At 41.6% G+C, this 22535-nt stretch overlaps 1 protein-coding gene across 1 annotated transcript in view; it reads right to left on the bottom strand.

Annotated features, from left to right (window-relative positions):
* CSMD3 (CUB and Sushi multiple domains 3) overlaps positions 1-22535 on the bottom strand; it is a 1283181-nt gene that overhangs the window by 246838 nt on the left and 1013808 nt on the right. Inside the window, 2 exon segments of the mRNA XM_068130918.2 lie at positions 4630-4775; positions 15137-15314. Coding sequence (XP_067987019.2) covers positions 4630-4775; positions 15137-15314 — 324 coding nt within the window.

Genomic DNA, 22535 nt, shown 5'->3' with positions numbered 1-22535 from the left:
CCTGTCATCCATCATTCCTAACAAATTAAGGATTTTCCAGCATTTTCTTGCCCACACTGTTTATATTCCAAGAGGTTAATTGGGGTCTTGATGAAAACAGGTGCCTTCCAAATTTATGGATTTTTTTTTTTTTTACCGATTTGCAATTATCATTTATTGTAAAGTTCCGCCACAGGATGAGAGGTTTCTCATGGGGACACCGCAGACGGTTGGCTGCGTTTCAAAACATTTCTGTCATCTTGTCGAACGTCCTTTCTTAACAAATGAGGAGACCTTTTTAATTGAAGTTGGAGGTGCAGCTGTGAGATGGATTACCGCTGCCAGTTTGCTGCACAAGTCATTCTGGCTCTAAATCTGCCTCACGACGACAGCAACCCATCACCGACGCTGCTGCGTATATTTTCTTAACCATTTCAATATTCCGAGAGACAAAGAGACGCAAGTGAGGAAACCTGCGACATTAACACCAACAGCACATAAAACACTGTGGCAGCACATAAAATCCACATTGTACATGTTTGGAAAGCTGAACATCAGGACAATTTATTTTCTATAGATTTTTAAGGGACTGTATGTATATTATACATTGTGACAGTTGTGGGTCCAGAGAGGACTATGTGCACTTCCTGGACGGAAATAAAGCAAATACACATATGATTAAATTAGTTATGTCTCAGTATTCTGTTTAGCTCTTAAGAATAGGCTGTATTTATGTTGATGGATATGTGTTGTGACTGTTGGTTAGTTAAACACATGTCCTTTCCTCTTTATATTCTGGACTTGAGTCATTTCTCAAAGGCCACCACACGGACTGGCTGTGAGAGCCCTCTGTGCGGTTTCGCATGCACGTGGCGGGAAGTGAGGAACCATATTGAAGTGACAGGTACGTAGGATCTCTCCCTTTCCCAAAAGCTTTGTGGGTCAGCCAATGATGAGCTGTTGTTAGGCAGACATGACTAGCGCCACGAGTAGGGTGGAAGAAAAGTGCTATAAATATCTGACAAAGCACAGAAGTATGGTTCACTTTTATTAGTGGGGATTGTGTGCATGGGCGGTGTAAGGTTGCGTACGTTTCAACATCCCGCTGTGCATTTGCTTTACCAGAGCAGCCAGAATGTATGTTGCTTGATTAGCCATGTGGGTGTGTAGTTCGCTTTATTCTCTTTCCTGTTCGTGTTGTTATTTTATCATCCGCTCTGGCACCTGGTTCTGTCTTTACGTTTCTTTCATTTTCTATGCTTCACCTCACCTGCACCATTTTGCTTCAATTCGCTTTATCTCACCTGTTCTGCTTCACCTCACTCGTTTTTCACTCCACACATCACTCGCTCCTTCAACATCTTTCAATAATGTTTCAAGCCTTTCCCGTCTCGGTACGCCCACACTCCTTTTCACCTCACACCCGACACATATCCCTTCAACTTGATTGCCTCACCTCGTGACCCAACCATATTGTGGATCCTCAACTCACCTCACCTCTCCGCCAGCCATTCTCCCGTCAAACTGTCGCATACTATCGCTTGCAGCCATCCATACCATCGAGCGCTCAAACCCCGGTAGCGTAAACAGAGGACTTTCGTATGCAGTCACCCGTACTATTGGGTGCTTTGAGGGAGAGCAAGCGGAGTGGAGGGGGGAGCTTGAAAAGGTGAATCCAAGGATCATCAGGCTAGACCATTGGGTGGCAAGTCAGGTGTGTCGAGGCCGCAATACCAACACCAACTACTTATTTCTCACCACTACCTCTTCTCACCCCGCTTCCCGCACTTCCTCTTATTTCTTTGGGTGTCTGGATCAATTTTGTGTCGCAGTGTTAAGTAATTGTTGTAAGAATTCCAAGGGTGGGTATGTTGCATAACAGTAATGGGAATGTTATGTGTGTTGTAAATACTTGCCTGTAAATACATGTTTGCCTGCTACCGTAAATACTTGCTTGCCTGCCATTGCCAATACATGCTTGAAACTGTTTCGACTTGAGCTGTCCTGCTTTGATCGTGACATAGCGTGCCTGAGGGCCATTGACCCAGAGTTGATTGAGCCTCCGATAGACAGTAGGGTGCAGCTCGTAATGCAGGCTTGCTTGGCCAATTAACATCTGTTGCACAGCCACTGGCACGGTTCCCTATCTGCTTCAGTAATCACAAAGGTATGGTAAACCGATCCTGGACATTGAGATCCACGTTCCTGGTCTTTTTCTAGATGCCTCGGACTTTGAGTTAAAATTGAGAGCAGCAAGGTCTGTCAAAATATGTTGCATGGAGGATATTTACAGACCTTCATCATGTCTAGTGACGATAATGTTCAGTGAAGTATGGTGTCCAGTGATGAAGAGCCAATGGCTAAGAAATGCACGCTAATGATGTCCATGGCCGGGAAGTTAAAAGTAGTGTCTAATATAATTTGGAGGGGAAGAGGAAGGGATGGGTCAAATGAAATGAGAAAAAAGATGGAAAGGTGATGTGATAGGGAGGAAAAGAGAGGATGGAGGAGTTGGTGGGGGGAAGTTAAAAGAGAAAGGGAATTGAAAGAAGATCGGGGTAACAGAAGAGGAGCTAGGGGACAAATGTATGGTACATAGGTGGAAGGAGGGAGGGGTGATTCCACTGTTTTGCACATTATGAGGGGTGTTGGTGAAAAAGTTTTTTTCCCCTTTATCAAAAGTTTTTCACAGGCAAAAACAACTTCGATTGCAATGGTATCGGGAATCTCACCCAGGGTTGGGGGAAAACCTGTGCCACTACCTGGATACTACACAGAAAAGCACGAACGAAGAAAGGGAAGTAGGGGAAAGGTCAAAAGTGCTGACATGATCATTATATGTCCCCTACGATAGCTCATTTTCCCCATGCCATCTGTTTAAATTATGGCCCACACCTAATTGGGACTTATATTCTCACCTGCCTTGCAACCCATGAACCACATGTTTTCCCACGAAAACAATGTCTGTGCCGAGTCATTTTTGTGGGTAAATTAAAATTTTCACAGCCCAGGTATGTAATGCAGATGGAATATATTGTTGCGGTTTTGAGAACCCACACATATAACATCATTAAAGGTTAAAGGTTGCACCCCATAGATAGGCCACAAGCAACACGTAGGTCACCATAGGACGTCAGTTATTTCATAGTCTGTGTTTAGATAAGGCCATATTCCAATAGTTGCATCTGCGTTGCGTCAATCAAATAAGAGTAGGCCCTTCCGTTCATTTTGGCAGCCTCCCTTCCAAGCGACGCCATTAAGCGCGCTCCAGTCTGTGCCCCATGGCCCTTCCCAATTTGTTACGCGCCTTTGTCAGCAGCGTTCCCCACCTCGCTGGGCATCCGCCCAAACCAGCCCAGAAACCCACGAGGTAAGGCCCGAAAAGAGGGCGGAGCGCCAGGAAGGAGGTGCGGCCACGTCACCCAGCCATCAAGGCAGGGCCAGTAACCCATAACCAGCCAACCAGGGCTGGAGTGGGATCGCCTGACAGGCATGGCTTTGGGCTTCGAGAGCGTTCGCTGGCTTGGCTTATAAAAGCGCGCACGTAAAGCCCTTGAACAGGACTGTGCGGAGAGGACTCTTGTAGGAAGCTTGTGCTAAGAGGACTGTGCACAGAAGACTTATCGTGGTTGGAAGGACTGATGGGAAGAATTACGAAGCAGCGCTCATTAAAGAGGTCTGAGCAGGGAGAGAGAGGCACTTGACCTGGGACGTGCGCTTTACGAGGGAACTGAAGCCAAGCATTGGTATTTCAAAGAGACGCGCTGTGGCAACCCGCTGTACTAACGGCGAGCGCACGGCACGCATTGCCATGAACTGCAGCATGCAGGACATTGGGGAGGGGGCACTTGGAGCGAGTAGTGCACATATTACGTACGCCAGTATACCCGCCTTCCCCCGTCATTATAATTGTCCGCTCGCGTTACACTACGTGAAGAGCTGCCTGCCGGGTTTCGTCTGCTGGACCGGAGCCGGACTGGAGCCTGGACACCATCGCCGGACCTTCCACCCTACCATCTGCAATCCCCGTGTGAGTGTCTGTGTGTGAGACGGGCCCGTTTGTCCTGGGAATAAGTTAAGACTGTAGTTAAGACTGCCCTGTGTACTTCTCCTTCCTCTTTCTTTCTTGTCCATTCTTTCGTTTCCTCTTCTTCTTTGTACATTTGTTAATAAATTGCCCTGTTATTTCTGGTTTCTCCTTAATCCGATCGTCCTAGTCTTCTCTCCATTGGGTAAACGTGGCACGATCACAACCGCTTAGAATCGGGTCTAGTCACTTGTTAATAGCTCGGATCGCGGATCGCTATCCGCTCGGCGTTTCCATCAATATCCGTGATTCGGGCGGGAGTTATTCCCTCGTTTCCGGCCGGCGTTAGTACTTAGGTAGTAGCGAATCCCTGGGCCTAAAAACCCTACCTAACGCCATGCCGGGGAGGACGTTATAGCTTCCAGGATCGCGTCGGCCAGATAAAAGGACAAGGGGATTAACCCCCTCTTGATAAGGGGAGAGCCGACGTTTCGGAGATCCGTAACAATATTAATGATTCCTGCAGAGTCATATCAATTACATGATTCCACTCTCATGGCGAATGTGGTTTGTGTTTAGTGTTTATCAAAATGACCAGGCCTATCCATGCAACTTGTAAGTACCAGAATAATTGATGATGAAGAGGCCGCTGGAGGAGAAATCACTGTGAAACTTTATGAGGATGCGGTTTGATGAGCTGTGCACAGACTCGAGCGCGGTGTTACCACTGAAATGGCCTAGTTGTGGTGCTCGCTGCTCCGGACCATCACTGAAACAACAATAAAACAACAATTTGTCACGCGGTAAATTACTTCACAAGCAACAATTTTCACGACGATTATACTGCTTATATAAGAGTATATATATATTACGGTTGAAATATACAAAGTATTCAAGAAAGATTTTCAAATGTATTTTGATGTAAATCACAGTCCTCTGATTGCAAGTGAAAATGGGGGAATAAATAAGAAAATATTAAGTTGCATATTCTATGAACTGATTTATTTAATATATTAATTTGTTTATTTTTAAATCAAACCAAAGCAACAACAGATGGATGAAAAAAAAAGTCATGATGGAAATCAAAAGAAAGTAGAATGGCACTTAGTAGAGAGCATACCTCCACCAGGCTGAACAGTTTACGATTTGTATTCCACTGATAGGTCGGATTTGGATTCGGACCTCAACCAACATCTAATCGGCTTGTTCTTGCCACTTACCCAAAGTATCCACCTAGTTTTGTCATAAGTCATCTACAACTTTTTGAAAATATCATACTATATGTCGTTTTTGGCCCTATCACTGTATGGTGATATGGTGAAGACATACTCACTCACTCACTCAAAAATTCCTATCACTCAATGGTGAAGAATCACTTAAAAATTGAAAAATTCTCATATCCAGATCCGGATCTTCACCAAAATCGAATTGATTCGTCTTTGTCACACACCCAACCTGTCCACAACGTTTCGTCCGAGTCGTTCCATAACTTTTTGAGATATCATGCTATACATCAATTTGTCAACTTTATTAAGACTAAAATTGACGATCTTAATCAAAGCTCAGGTCAATCGGATGGAAATTGATGATTTTAGATGTTTGACCTTGAGTTAACCTTTGACATTTTGACCTCAAAAATAGTTGCTTTTCCCATTCAGTGATGTACTATTAATTGCTGTTTAATTTTCAAGTTCCTAGGATGAAAGTAGATGATTTTAGATGTTTGACCTTGAGTTAATCTTTGACACTTTGACCTCAAAAATAGTTGCTTTTCCAATTCAGTGATGCACTATGTAATTGCTGTCTATTTTTCAAGTTAATAGGATGAAAGTTGATGATTTTAGATGTTTGACCTTGAGTTGACCTTTGCCATTTTGACCTCAAAATAGTTGCTTTCCCAATTCAGTGACTCAATACACAAATGCTGTTCAACTTTCAAGTCAATTGGATGAAAAATGACAATTTTAGAAAACTGACCTCATGAGGACTTTTGACCTCAAAATCAATGGGTTTATCAGTCGTGACAACCTCTATAACTTGTTAAAGTTTCATGCTGATCAGTTTAGAATTGCGACCTGGAGGTGATTGACAAACAGACAAACAAATGAAAAATCACTCATGTAGCGACACTTGGCAAAACAGAACAAAGTAGAATGGCACTCATTAGACCATACTTTTGACCTCAAAAATAATTGGTGGTTGAATTCAGTGACCTGATATGCAAATCGTCTTCAAAGTTTAAATTAATCGGATGGAAATTGTCAATTTTAGAAATTTGGCCTATGTTTACCTTTTGGCCTATGTTGGCCTCAAAAATAGTTGGTGGTTGAATTCAGTTAGCTGAAATGCAAATCCTATTCAGTTTTCAAGTCAATCAGATGAAAATTGAGGATTTTAGAAATTTTTAATTGTTGACCTTTGGCCTATGTTGACCTATGCTGATCTCAAAAGTAGTTGGGGGTTGAATTCAGTTAGCTGATATGAAAATCCTATTCAGTTTTCAAGTCAATCGGATGAAAATTGAGGATTTTAGAAATTTGAAATCATTGACCTTTGGCCTATGTTGACCTATGCTGATCTCAAAAATAGTTGGTGGTTGAATTAAGTTAGCTGATATGAAAATACTATTCAAATATCAAGTCAATCAGATGAAAATTGAGGATTTTAGAAATCTGAGAAAAGTGGTTGACCTTTGGCCTATGTTGACCTTGTGACCTATGTTGACCTCAAAAATAGTTGGTGGTTGAATTCAGTTAGCTGTATGAAAATCTTATTCAAATTTCAAGTTAATCGGATGAAAATTGAGGATTTTAGAAATATGAAAAGGGTGGTTGACATTTTTTTGGGCCTGTTTATCTGCAAAATAGTTGGTGGTTGAATTCAGTTAGCTGATATGAAAATCCTATTCAAATTTAAAGTCAATCGGATGAAATTGAGGATTTTAGAAATTTGAAATCGTTGACCTTTGGCCGATGTTGACCTATGCTGATCTCAAAAGTAGTTGGTGGTTGAATTCAGTTAGCTGATATGAAAATCCTATTCAGTTTTCAAGTCAATCGGATGAAAATTGAGGATTTTAGAAATTTGAAATCGTTGACCTTTGGCCTATGTTGACCTATGCTGATCTCAAAAATAGTTGGTGGTTGAATTAAGTTAGCTGATTTTTTTTTTTTTTTTTTTTGTATACAAGATCGAGGCTCGTGAAAGAGCTAACATTAATCACACAAAAAGTCAAAAGGACACATAAAACACAAAAAATAAGGGGAGCGGTAGACAAGATGGGGAGAGAGGGGGAAGGACACAAACACAACATTTGAGAGTAGGGACATCGGGAGAAATGTGGGAGGGGGGAGGGCTTGGGGGGAGGTGGGAGAGGTATAAAAATATGAACACTGCAAGGACTTCCAAGAAAGAAGTTGGAATTTCCAAAAAAAAAAGTGTTTCTGGGGTGAATTATCGGGGGTAGAAAAGATCAAGGTTTTCGATGGGGGAAGATAAGAGATGGTGGTGAACAGCTGTTTTAAAGACCTGGAGGGAGGAGTGGGATTGAAGGGAGTGGGGGAGTTTGTTACAGAGGCGGGAGAAAAGGGGAATGAAAGAGTGAAGGTGAGCAGAGAGCCTAGACTTTGGCAGTTTAACCATAACCATATGAAAATACTATTGAAATATCAAGTCAATCAGATGAAAATTGAGGATTTTAGAAATCTGAGAAAAGTGGTTGACCTTTGGCCTATGTTGACCTTTTGGCTAATGTTGATCTACAAAATAGTTCGTGGTTGAATTCAGTTCGCTGACATGAAAATCCCATTCAAATTCCAAGTCAATCAGACGAAAATTGAGGATTTTAGAAGATTGAAAAAAGTGGTTGACCTTTTGGCCCATGTTGACCTTTTGGCCTATGCTGATCTCCAAAATAGTTGGTGGGTGAATTCAGTTAGCTGATATGAAAATACTACTCAAATTTCAAGTCAATCGGATGAAAATTTGACCTTTTGACCTCAAAAATATATAGGATTTTGTCGGACCACGAACTCGACCATTTGGTGAAGTTTCGTGAAGATTGGTTTAAAATTGTGACCTGTAGGCAAGTATAAGTGAACGGACAGACAAACAAACACACATAAACAAACACACACACAAACAAACACACACACAAACAAACACACACAAGCAAACACACACACAATCACGCACACAAACAAACACACGCACAAACAAACAAACAAACAAACACACAAACAAACCGGAGTGATCAACATACTTGTCAAAAAACATTTTTTTTGCCATGTAACAAGAAATATGTCGAGCATCGCAAAATATAATATTGACCTCAAAAATAATTGGTGGTTGAATTCACCAAGTCGACTGTTTAGTGTTTCTGCTAGCCTTATGTCCCATCGGGACGAAGAAAATAAGTAAGTAAGTACTGTTTCTGCTGCCACAATCTTCCCAGGGAGACCATTTCATACCTTAGACGCAAGCGAAAGACGCCTACCTTACTAATGGCATCACATGCTCTTCTTTACACTAAGACTTTAGTCTTTGGTCCTGTCACTGTCCATTCTGTTGAAACTCTAACAGATGGAGTGAGGATTAAAGAGAAAATTCACCTTGTAAAACTAAAACTAAAACGGCATTCGGTAGAGTGCATACCTCCACCAGGCTAAACACTTTACGTTTTGTATCCCATGATAGACCAGATCTGGATCCGGACCGTAACCAAAATCTAATCGGCTGGTTCTTGTCATTTACCCAACTCATCCACCAAATTTCATCGGAATCCGCCCACAATTTTTTGATATCGTTCTATGTATAATTTTGGCACTATCTCTCAATGGTGAAGAATCACTTAAAAAATTATTTTATCTGGATCTGGATCTTCACCAAGATCTAATCAATTCGTCCTTGTCACACACCCAACCTGCCCACCAAGTTTAATGTGAATCTATCCCTAACTTTTTGAGATATTGTCCTCACAGACATACAGAGACAGAGAAACAAACAAGAAATATGTCGTGCATAGCACGATACTTGCGAAATCCCTAAAATAAGTTGTTAACCTATGATGACCTCAAAAATAATTGGTGGTTGAATTCAGTGACCTGATATGCAAATCGTTTCAAAATGTCAAGTCAATAGGATGAAAATTGATGATTTTAGAAATTCCATCGAAGTTTTTGACCTTTGGCCTATGTTGACCTTTTGACCTTTTACCTCCAAATAAATAAGCTTTTTGCTAATTAATGACCAGTTATACCATTTCGTGAAGTTTTGTGAAGATCAGCTTAAAATTATGACCTGCAGGTGATTGATATACAGACAAAGACAAACAGACAGACAGAATAACACACAAGACCAACCAATATACTTGAAAAATCTTTGTTTTTCGCAAGTAACAGACAGACAAAAAAAATTGGACCCAAATGCAAAACCCACTCCTCTGGCGAGGGAAATAAACTTTGTCGAATCTGCATTGCCTGGTGACATCCTACAAACACAACCGCTGAAGAGTATGCCACAGCAACTTCCTGCTTCACAAAAATTAATAATTTTGTTGTCAATTACAATAAGAGGTTCTTTTAAAAGTGAAAGGTAGACCACAAAGCAATGATTCCCGAGCTCCCTTGAATGGTGCTTGTTGACCAGGCAATGCAGCGAACGCATCTATTTTTTCTGATCTTCAGTAATGTGAATAACTAATTTCCCCAATAAAAATGTGACTACTGGACCGGACCTGTAGCTTATCTGGGCCCTGGCTTAATATTGTAACCCAAATTTGGTAGCATACTGACTGGTGGGTCTGGAGAAGATTTTGAAAGGACTTTATGTCATTTTAGAAAAAATTGATGAGGTCAGCCATTTTGAAATACTTTTAGTCACGTGATCAGCATGACCTCTGCAATTAAATATCCCTACCCTGGCCTAATGTTGTCACCAGAATTTGGTAGCATTCTGACTGGTGGGTCTGGAGGAGAAGATTTTTGAAGGAATTTACTAAGTTAGACATTTTGACACAATTCCAGTCACGTGATCGACATGGCTTCCACAATTTAACATTAGTAACCTATCCTAAAGTTGTAATCCAAATTTGGTAGCATTCTGACTGAAATGTTTATTTTTAGGTTGAAGGCTCCAGGCACGGCCCATATACAGTCATGGCCAAAAATATTGGCACCCTAACTCACAATTTTCTCCAAAAATAAGTTGAAATTGACAAAAGTATTTGGACTCCACAATTTTTTATTTCACTGTTAGTATTACATGAACCTTTGTTTTTGATTCAGAACATAATATCTCCATTTAAATCAGAAAATAAAAAGAAATGGCATTGACAAAATTATTGACACACTAGACTTAATATTTGGTAGAACATCCTTTGGACAAAATAACTGCAGTCAAGCACTTCCTATAGCCATGAATGAGCTTCCTACACCTCCCTACTGGAAGTTTGGCCCACTCTTATTGTGCAAACTGCTCCAGTTCTCCCAGATTTGAAGGGTGCCTTCTCCCATCTGTTGTTTTCAGATCTCCCAAAGGTGAACAACGATATTTAGATCTGGACTCATTGCTGGCCACTTCAGAACAGTCCAACATTTTGTCTTGAACCACGACCTTTGACGGATATCCAGCTTTCTGACACTGGGTTGAATATTGCAATCAAAAATGCCTTGGTAATCTCCTGATTTCATGATGCCATGCACACATTCAAGGCACCTCATGTCAGAGGCAGCACAGCAACCCCAAAACATCACTAAACCTCTTCCATGTTTGACTGCAGGGAAGATGTTCTTTTCATTGAAAGCTTCATTTTGTTTTCTGTAAACATAGAGATGATGTGCTTTACCAAAAAGCTCTAATTTGATCTCATCTGTCCACAGGACATTCTCCCAGAAGGATTTTGGCTTGTCCAGGTGTTTTGGAAAACTCCAGTCAAGCTTTCTTATGTCTTTCTCTCAGGAGTGGGGTCCCTCTGGGTCTCCTACCATAGAACCACCTTTCATTGAGTTGGTGAGGGATGGTGTGAGTTGAAACTGTCGTACCTTGTGTCTGAAGGTCAGCTTGAATGTGTTTGGCAGTTGATCGAGGTTCTTTCTCCACCATTCGAACAATCCTTCGCTGCAATCTTCGATCAAGTTTTCTCTTGCGACCACGTCCAGGGAGGTTGGCTACAGTGCCATGGGAGTTAAACTTCCTGACAACATTGCATACAGTGGACATAGGAACATCAAGGTCTCTGGAGATGGACCTGTCGCCTTGAGATTGTCCATGCTTGGCTACAATCTTGTTTCTGACCTCATCAGACAATTCCCTGGTTTTCTTTCTTCTAATTTCAATGGTTTCAATGCTAATTCCGGTACACACAGTGACACAAAACAGCAAAATGACTCCTTTTCTCGATGTAAACTGGTTGAATGAGTGATTTTTATATTGCAGGCACCTGCAACGCACCACAGGTGAGTTCAATTCCAATGTAAAGGAGAATCACCTGCTTGAAATCTAATTATTTCTAACAACTTCTAAAAGGTGCCAATAATATTGTCCAGGCCATTTTAGGATTTGTGTGGAATAAGGTAAGATTTGATAAAAATTTTCAGCTTTTTTTGTTTTGTTCCACCGCAAACCAAAGAAATACATATGTGGATACCAAAATATTTTTTAATTGCAACAATTTTCTGGAAGAAATTGTGCATTATTTGAAAAGAAAAGTGCAAGGGTGCCAATATTTTTGGCCACGACTGTAGCTCTCATCGAGGCCAGGCCTTACAAAGCAAAGAGAAGCAAAGTGTTTGATGTAAAGTGTATGATGTCTGTTTGCAAGAAAAAGAGCCGGTAGCTATAGTTTGAGTGAGACAGAAAGTAAAACCAGCAATCCTGACACCGAGAGTGTAAGATGGTTCCGGGCACCACTTTAACGCTCCTAAGTCAGAACGGTAGTACTACCCTGGGCGGTTGCTGTCTATAACCTACTACCTAAATTGACTAAGTCGGCTATTTTGACACAATTCCAGTCACGTGATCGGCATGACCTCCACAATTTCATATCCCTACCCTGGCCTAATGTTGTCACCAAAATTTGGTTGCATTCTGACTGGTGGGTCTGGAGAAAAAATATTTTTGAAGGAATTTACTAAGTTCGCCATTTTGAAACACTTCCAGTCACATGACCGAAACAAGCTTTGCAATCCCCATTATCAGTGAGGAGTGGAAACTTGCTGCCAAATTTCAGTCGGATCGGCCCCGTGGTTTGGCAAGAAAAGTTGAAATAGGCAACTGACGGGCAGACGGACGGATGGTGCATGATGACAATACCTTATCTGAAATTCCAGTTCCAGATAAGCTAATAATATGGAGGTGTGCTTATGGGAACGTTTTTACCTGGAATTGGTGATTATGCATGGAAATATGCCTTAAATAGGCTTTAAGCATTTATATTTGGAAAGGTGAGCTTGTGTGTAGCTTAGCGCTATTTCAGCACATCGAAGTTACAAACTACGTCGTGTTGTATCAAGATATTAAGCAAACAAAATAATTCCATCGTGTGAAGCTCTGTAACAAAGACGATAATCCAATAATGCCAAGTCACAGAAAGATAACTACATTCCGTGTCCCAACAAAAACATTTGGATATTTATACAAAGTGGAGAGCAATGTATTGGCTGGAGGTTGTCCAACAATAGAACGTAGAAAACTCCCAATTATTCTCAATTTGTTTGAGCAGTTTAATCGGTACATGGCACAGTTTCAGAGAAGGGTGTAGAGTCTTCAAGCTTAAAGTGTTCATAAAAAAAATCACACACACTGCCCCGTCGACAGGAGAGCGAGGAAGGTGGCAAATTCGATATTCACTCTGACCAAAGTTCATTTTTACTGCACCTGCAAAGTGTTTGTTCAAAAAGGATTCACAAAGACGATGTTATACAATACAAGTGGTTTTCCTACCTGGGTGAAGCAAAAAAGAATGAAATGCATTCAGAGATGCATCAATTATAGACTAATATGGACCCAGCAACAGGCCATATTATAATCTTATATAATCTTATTCAATCCACTTCGGCTGCGTTTTTTTCTAACCAACCTCCCTATCGAGCTCATCTGCACACCAACCTCCTCCCTCAGTTCATCCATCCTCCTTCAATCCACCCTCTTCACTCCCGTAATCCTCATAACCCAGTTGGTCTCACAAACCTGCAGCCTCTGTTGTTGTCTCTCTACAGTGCCACATTTCCAGAACTCAAAGGTAGGCCAGCAATACACACATTATAACATTGGCCACAAACTTTCAGGATTAAACATACTTCGTTTTGTGACATCTTCATACATTGCACAATAAGGGCTCTGTGAGTTATTGTAACAGTGAATATAATTATTACAGCTTAATAGATTTATATTGCAGAGTCAAAGATTCAATTTCTCACTGCCCCCTCCTCTCCAACCACTGTTGTCTCTTCCCTCCATACCCCAAGGTTATCCACACTTTGAAAAGCACCTGTACATTGGTAAATATGTAGGTATGTGTGTTCACGATCCTGTAGAGGGAGTGAAGTACCGAATAAAGAAGGAAACTTATCTAACTACACAAAAGCCAAAATCAGTTTGACTTTTGCAAGGTGGATATACACAAAGATAATTACAACAGTTCAAATGTAAATCTTTCTACATTTACCCAGATTTCATAAATGTGTTAGAAGATACAATAAACGTGTTCATAAAATGTTGTATTGCTGAAAAAATAATCATGGTAACTTGTATTGTTTAAATAAAAAATCACTCCAGTGTCCGAAGGAAGCGGTTCAGTTTGGCATTTTTACATGAAATAGGCTTCTCAAATTACCCTTCAGAATTACCCTTTAGAACCCTCTAGAATTACCCTTTAGAATTAACCTTTCAAACCCATTAGAATTACTCTTTGGAACACTATAAAATTAAACACGGTGGTTTATAGAGGTTCTTCTTCTTCCTTTTTATGGACGTACATAGCCAAATATTGAAGCGGCTTCATCACTTAAAAATAAATTATAAAGAGAGGATTTTATCAATATTCATATTTTATCAATATTATGAGTACACAATATTATAAAGTTATGGTGGAGTTATAAGCATACCATCTTTCCTGTTTTTAACTAGTGATACTGGTAGGCGATAAACACATTATTATAAGACCGACCTTTAAATACACTTTTACCATGTACATCCCACTTTCTCCTGTTTTATGAGAATTTTATTCAAGTGGCAAGGCTTCCGTTAAACCTTCTCACTTCATAAAATTCTCATGTTACAGCCATTTGAAACTTAAAGGCAGTAAGTGTTGGCAAAAAAACCCACCAGCACAGAAGCAAGTTGCGCTACACAGTCTGATGGGCTACATATGTCCAATTAGTGGACAATTAATGTGTAAATTGGCACATGATCCACAGCAAAGTGGGAAATCCCCGTTTTAAAGCAGGTATAAATCTGACAATCGGTTTGATAGATCACAAGAAACTCTTAATGGATAGAGATAAAAGTTTGAAGCGAAAACAAGCAAACAGCAAAAATGTGAGCTATAAAGAAAAGGAGACGTAAGGAGGATGTTAGTAGGGAAAAAGGATAATTGAAGGAAATGGGAGATGCCGTGAGATGGTTAGCAAGAACCGAGAAGCAATAAAAGGAGGAGCATTATCAGTGAGACAGGGAGAGAGAATTCCATGGGTGCGTGGTGGGAGGAGAGGAGGTGGTATGGAAAAGGGACAAAGCAATGCAGGTGGGTGAGAAGCCTGGACTTTGAAAGGTTGCCAATGAGGGGTTGGCTGCATAAATGCATCTTGGTAGAGCTGCACGGGGGGCGGCAGACAATTGAAAGGGCAGGGGGAGCAGGACTGGTTGAAATTCAGTGGAAGATTGAAAGACCACCAAGCAATCTATGGTGAGAAAGCCTATTGAAGAGTGATTCTCATGAGGCCTTCTCAGAGCCTCAGCTTCCTTGGCCTATTTTTGTTTACATCAAAGAAAATAGCTTGAAGTTTGACACCTCACAGTGCCCCTTTAAGTATCGAGATCACTATCATTATGGGGTTATCATGGACCTATTTTGTGATATCGGTCGCCTGTATCCAAAACAGTGATTTTAAATGGGAAGGGTGAGATACTTACCAAACTATAATGAAGTCATAGACCGGCTCAGTCTGTAAGAGGCTGAAGTTGAGGAAAACTCCATATCCTGGAGGAACTTCCACATGCCAAACACAGTCTTGGTAGTTGGGGTATTCTCCGGGGTACCCAGGTGAATATATCGTCCCACCTTCTCCAGTGATATTTCCACCACAACGGGCTTCAAAAACACAAGATCAGTAATAGGCATCAGGTGTACATCAATGATATGGTATCCTCAACTCTTCGCGTAATTAAATGTCTCGTAACAACAACAAATGGAGGATGCAACTTTAATCTGAAAATATTATTATTATTAAAAAAAACACATTGATTGAAAAACAAGGACTCAGCATGTTTCTACAGTGTAATCCGTTACTTCACCTGTGGGACATAATGGTTTAGATGGGGAGAATTTTCAATTTGCCCTTAGAAAATGTCGTTTTCCTTTAGAAATTTCAATCTCTATTTGCCCTTAGAAAATGTTGTCCTTTTCTTTTGAAATTGGTGAGCATCTGTTTGAAATTCCTTCGATTAAGTTGTAATTGAGGCACAGAATCCTGGCGCATCCACTAGACATCATCCTCAAAAGGCAATTTTGGTGAAGGTTCAGTCGAAGCCAATTCGATCCCACAATATTGCTCAATCGTGATGGAAATATCCATTGTAATGGAAAACAAAAACATCGTTTGCAACTTTTTTGTCGGACACATTGCTGGAGAGTACAGTAGTGTGATAGCACAACGACCCATTCAAAAAAGGAACAAAGTTAGTTGATGTTAGGTTGTCAAGTGACGTCACAAAATAGTTATCTAACCGACACTACAAAGGTTCCGAGGCCAGAAGTAGACATTCTTGAACTACGGGAAAAAATGCTTAAACAATAAATGTCAATCAATATTGAAAAAAACCTCTGCTGCAAATGTCCTCAAGGTCATACGAGACCTCACGACATTGATTGGGTTTAGAAGGAGTCCTCAGTTGATGCTTGACAAGGCCAAATGTAATTGTCTGTGTCAGTGATGGTGCTAAAAGGGGTCTTGCCTCCATACCTGTTCAATTGCCAGCTAGTTAGCCAAGCCAAAGATGTGTCTCACTGCATGGGTGGGCTGCCTTACATTCCGAGGACCGTCGCTTTACTGGTCACGTGCCCAGGAAAGTCAATCCGATCGATGAATTTGAGCAGAATTCAAATTAATTCAGCCACAGGTGATGTTATATTCGGTTGAAGATGGTGACAGTGCCAGGCAGCCCTGTATATTGAATGTGACGGCAGTCGCTTGTTCCCCAGCAGGAGCTTTGAATTCACCTCAAAGTGACAGCGCAGGATCAACAAGGGCTCATGCTGGTGAGATGCCCATGGTGGATAAGTGCACGCCAAGTTACAAAGCATTCTGTCACTGCCCACAGAGATGAATCATGGTGGGAGGTTATCTGCTTAACCTAATATTCTTGGGAAAATTGCAGGACATACCGATGAAGAAAGAAGCTTTTGTTCAGCTCAGGGAAAGCAAATCACGTTAAAGTGAACCACTAATTAAACTAGGAACATTCTCTCACAAAAAAAATGGCCTTGATTACTAAGTTGTTGAAATCTATGTGATTACAAGACATGAAATCCAAAGGCCAGTATAATGAGCCACCATACAAAGGGGGAAATATGCAGTGATATCAGGTAAGTGCAAGAACGTACTGCTACATGAATTGCAGGTGGTTAAGGACTCTTTTGGTGCAAAAGGATAAATTAATCCTAAAATTTGGTAAAACCGATCTACATATTATACTCCAGCTGTAATCTAACTTGGTGAGTTTTGTTTGGAAGAGCCTCAATCGACACAGAGTTTAACCATGCCTCCACTAGCCATTGTGAAGAGCAAATATCCTGTTAAGCTCCCCCCAGATATACCTGAGGTGTTCGTCAACCAATCACAAAGCAGTTTTTGCAAGACATCGTGACATCAAGCCAATTCGACCATCGGCCAAGGGCAAGCTTATGTTGTAAACTCCTTCACATCCGTTAAGGCGGTTCATTGAAATTGCATCATGTAAACCTCATTGTCTGTGGTGTTTTAATGATCCATTAACGACCATCATATCCCACTTTGTCTCTGTCCTCCTCCCCCTATAATGTATATGTATGTATATATACATATATATATATATATATATATATATATATATATATATATATATATATATATATATATGTGTGTGTGTATATATATACAGTCACGTGAAAAAGTAAGTACACCCCATGTAAAGTTTTGACTTTTTCAACATATTTCAACATACAGCTATTTGATCTTCATTTCAACAATATTGATAGATAAAGGTGATATAATATAACAAATATCATGAAACATTTACATTTTGCAGTCCATTGTATAATTTAAATAAACATAAATACAAATTTCGCATGTGGAAAAAGTAAGTACACCCCGACATTTATCACTACTTCAAATACCTAAAATTAGAATCAGGTGCACCAGCTCAGGTGCAAATGATTAGAACATCGTTGGAGAGGATCTTGGAGGAACCTGTCTTATTTAAACCTCAGACATTTAGTTTGGTTTGCTCTTTGTTGTTGAAGTGTGCGGCGTCACCATGCCTAGATCAAAAGAGCTCCCTGAGGCCTTCACAAAGAAGGTTATAGATGCCTACGAGTCTGGGAAGGGATTTAAAAAGATCTCCAAACAATTTGAAATCAATTATTCGACTGTCCAGAAGATCATCTACAAGTGGAGAAGATTCCAAACAACTGCCAACTTGTTCAGGCCAGGCGGCCCCAGCAAGTTCATCCCGAGAGCAGACCGCAACATGCTGAAAGAAGTCTCTAAGAACCCCAGAATGTCATCACGGGACCTACAGGTAGCTCTTGCCACTGTTGATGTCAAAGTGCACGAGTCTACCATTAGAAAGAGGCTGCACAAATTTGATCTACATGGGAGGTGTGCTAGGAGGAAACCTTTGCTGTCCAGAAAGAACATCAGGGCAAGACTAAAGTTTGCCAATGAATACCTCGGCAAAGACCAACACTTCTGGAACAATGTGCTCTGGACAGATGAGTCAAAGGTAGAGCTATTTGGCCACAGTACCAGAAGACATGTTTGGCGAAAACCAAAGACAGCATTTGACCACAAGAACCTGATATCAACTGTAAAGCATGGTGGTGGAAATATTATGGTTTGGGGCAGCTTTGCTGCATCAGGGCCTGGGCAGCTCACCATCATAGAATCCACGATGAATTCTTCATTGTACCAGAGGGTGCTTGAGGATAATGTGAGGCCATCTGTCGGAGAGTAGAAGCTCAACCGAAAGTGGACCTTGCAACATGACAATGACCCTAAACATACCAGTAAATCCACCAAGGAATGGCTGAAAAGAAAGAAATGGGGGTTCTGGAATGGCCAAGTTAAAGCCCGGATCGAAATCCCATCGAGATGTTGTGGGGGTATTTGAAACGAGCTGTTCATGCAAGAAACCCCTCATACATCGCACAGCTGAAAGAATTCTGAATGGAGGAGTGGGCAAAAATTTCTCCCAGTCGATGTCAGAGACTGGTAGACAGTTATAAGAAACGCCTAATTGAGGTTGTTTCTGCCAAAAGGGGCAATACCACCCATTAGAGCCAAGGGTGTACTTACTTTTTCCACATGCGAAATTTGCATTTATGTTTATTTAAATTATACAATGGAGTACAAAATGTAAATGTTTCATGATATTTGTTATATTATATCACCTTTATCTGTCAATATTGTTGAAATGAAGATCAAATAGCTGTACGTTGAAATATGTTGAAAAAGTCAAAACTTTACATGGGGTGTACTTACTTTTTCACGTGACTGTATATATGTATATGTATCGACTATATAAGAGAGCCGTTGGTCTGTGTGTGTGTCGCCATTTTTTCTCAGAGATGGCTGAACGGATGTTCGTCAAACTTTCAGAGGTTCATCAGTGAGTGCCTGGGAGTTTGAGGCAAAACAAACAAAAACATTTTTCTGAAAAAACAATTCGTTTTTTTGGATTTTTTAAAAAATCGCTCTTTAGTGCCTAAGCCTTTTTGATTAATGACAGTTATATACAAGTACACATTCGCATAAATAAATACAAAACAATTACCACACATTTGAACACAAATAATCAAACAATTCCGGAAGCGGTCAAAGTTTGCGGTAAGGCTTCTTCTTCTTCCTAAACGTCATCATACTGAAGTCAGAAACATGATCAACAGCACATTCACCAACATGTATTCAATGTAAAGGTAAAATGATGATTTGATATTTGAGCAACGCCAGGTACTCCAGCTATATAAACTTATATACTTTACTCGGGGTACAAATACAAATACAACTTTGTCTGGGGGGTAACATAGGCTATGTAGCCGCAACCTCATGTGGGGGTGTAGTGGACCGGGGGAGACTGGTGCATGTGGTGGACCGGGGCGTAAATTCTCTATGTAAATGTATACCGTGTAGTGCCACCTGGTGATGATGGCAGAGGGTATTACAATTTCCTTTTCTACCTGGGCAAAACTGAGGTTAAAGCACTCTTTGCACAGGTAAATTTTTCCTCCTTCCCTTCCCCCCCCTACCCCAAAACGGAGGGGCCTGTCAAAGCCAATCCCCCCTCCCCCCAAAAGAGATATATATATATGTAGTACATCTTTCCCCTCACCTCTCTCCGCTCCCCCTTCCACTCCCTGCCTCTCCTGCCTCCAACCCTCCCCCACCGACAACGCTGGGTACTTCTGCATATATATAATATATATATATGCCAAATATATATATATATATGTGTGTGCCAAAAGTAGGTACAGTATACAGTTGCTTGTTACTTTTTTAGCCGCGTCGCAGACGCTGCTAATAGAGTGCCCTCTGCTGTTGTTGTTGTTGTTCTTGTTCTTCTTTTTCTTGTTCTTGCAGAGAAGACAAAACCTCAAAGCTCCACCCATTCTGGGAACCATAGCTCCACCCTTTTTGGGCGAGGCTTCATATAAACAAATATCCACCATTTTACTCACTCGCATAGCTTTGAGGTCTGTTTTGTAGGCCCGTGGTGTCTTCCTCTCACACAGTTTTATTTCAAATCAAATTCGATATATCATTTCATTTTTCACAGTCGCTAACATAGTTTTAGACTTGGTTGAAAAAAAACGCGAAGAAAATCCGATGAAAGTTGCCCTTTATAGAACGAAATGAATTCTCAAAGGCCTGTAACTTCAAGTCCATTGAGATATATTTTTTTACAATCACGGCGAGGTCAGTTATACACCGCCCGAAATAACAGACGGGAAAATGCCGAGATATATTAAAAATTCGTCCATTTGATGACAATCGTCACGATGAAATATTTAATTTATACGTCGTCACAATAATGTGGAGAGAGGAGCATAGCTTCGTTCACGTGTCGCTACACACGAGAAATTGCCGAGATATATTTTTTTACAATCACGGCATGGTCAGTCATACACCGCCTGAAATAACAGACGGGAAAATGCCGAGATATTGTTGCGGATATGAGGACTGTATTTTTTTTGATTGTGTGTATTATTATTATTGTTTATTCTGCGCCTCCTGCCTCCGGAGCTGTGTAAAGGTCAAAGGGCGTCCCATAATTAGTCCATAAAGCATCCACACTACAGCCAATCATAGAATACCCCTGTTCAATAGTTATATCTTATTATGTGTTTTAGGGTAAGGCTGTGTCTCCCATTAATTGAAATACTCCATTGCACCAGTGAAAGAGATAGATTCCCTTCATTCCCATTCCCAAAAACCTCCATCCCCCCTTTTCATCAATTGCCATTCGCATTGCCAACTGCATTTTGGGCGGTTTTCTCTTCATCCGCCATTGACCACGAGGCAGGGTTGGGGAAGAAAGGCGGGTCCCCACCTCGTCATAGAGGGGAGGAGTGAGTCAGCCCCACTCAACCAACCACGAACAAGGGGTTGGACTTGGAGAGGGTGTGGAGAGAAACATCGAGGAGGTTCGCGAAGGTTGAGGGGCGGGGCCTATATAACCCGCAGGCAGGGCGTGTCCCAAAGGAGATGAACCATTACAGGGAGATGAGAGGAGGTCCAAAAGAGATGAGCCTTTACCGAGAGACGAGAGGGAGTCCAAGGAGTTGAGTCCAACCAAGAAGTCCAGAGTTGAACTGCAGCTCGAGCCACCGCAACTGCATTTGCTGCAGCTGGAGCCACCGAAACTGCAGCCACAGCAGCGTGAGGCCTGGACGGCAGTTTGGAGCAGCGGCTGCCCAACGAGTCGATCGGTTGCAGGACCAGTTGGACCTCCCTATCCCGCCAGCCATCCATCTCCCGCCAGTCCTATCATCATTCCCCACGTGAGTCTGTCGATGTTTGTTCTGTCCCTGGGTTAATTAAGACTGTAGGTAAGCTAGCGTTGCACTGTGTATCTAATCTCGTCTGTAAATAAACGTGACTGCTTTCTTCTTGATTATATGTGCAAATAATAAATCAAATTACTCTTCTGTACGTCTTCTTCCTCTTTGTATTCGGTCGCTTTAGAGTTTTCCCGATTGAATAGCGGTGGCGCGATCCGGCCAAAGTTTGGGGCAAATCGGGTATTAATCAAGGAAGCACTGTTCGGTCGCGGTAATACCACCGCTCGGTCAAAATAACATCTTTAACCGTGGCCGTAACAATTGGTGTCTGGGCGTAAGATACGGACCCGAAGCGCGCTTAACGCGCTCAAAATTACAAGCAGCTGGAAATTTGTTGTTTTTTTAAAGCAAAACCCGAATTTTGAAATTGCGCCATGGCTGGTCAAGGCGATCGGATGCCGGTGGGTGAGCTAGAAGAGGGGTTAGGAGTAACCCAGGATCAAATGGAGGGGAGCAATGAGGAGAACATTGGCAATGGGGTTGAGGAGGTTTCAGGCGCGCAAAATGGCGTCCTCGCGCACGAGGCTTCAGGCGCGCAAAGTGGCACCTCGCACATGGCTACGGCGGCCGCACCCGCTGCACAAGTGGGAGGGATGGCCCAAATGCAGGCCCTCATGGAGCAATTTATGGCGCAAATGCAGGCGTCCCTCAAACTGCAGGGTGAGCAAGCGAGGGCTGATAGTGAGCGATTGGGGGGGCGAAATGGGGGGCAAAATGGGAGAAATGGGGGAATGGCTAGAAGCTAAATTTGAGGGGTTAGACAACGGGATAAAGGAGGTAAAGAAGGGGTTAACGGGGGTGGAAAATAGAATGGCTGCCCAGGAGAATCAGTTAGAGGGGGTGAAAAATGGGTTAATGGGGTTAGAAAATAGGATGGAAGACAAATTGCGGGAGATAGGGGAGCAATCCGCCCGGGAAATCGAACAGATGGGGAACCAGATAGAGGAGGTGAAAATCGGGTTAGAAAGTAAATTGGATGCTCAGAGGGATGAATTG

The sequence above is a fragment of the Myxine glutinosa genome, chromosome 11, assembly GCF_964187855.1.
Source record: "Myxine glutinosa chromosome 11, kmMyxGlut1.1, whole genome shotgun sequence".
Taxonomy (NCBI): domain Eukaryota; kingdom Metazoa; phylum Chordata; class Myxini; order Myxiniformes; family Myxinidae; genus Myxine; species Myxine glutinosa.
The sequence above is the reverse complement of the archived record's forward strand: the minus strand, read 5'-3'. Positions and strand labels throughout refer to the sequence as shown.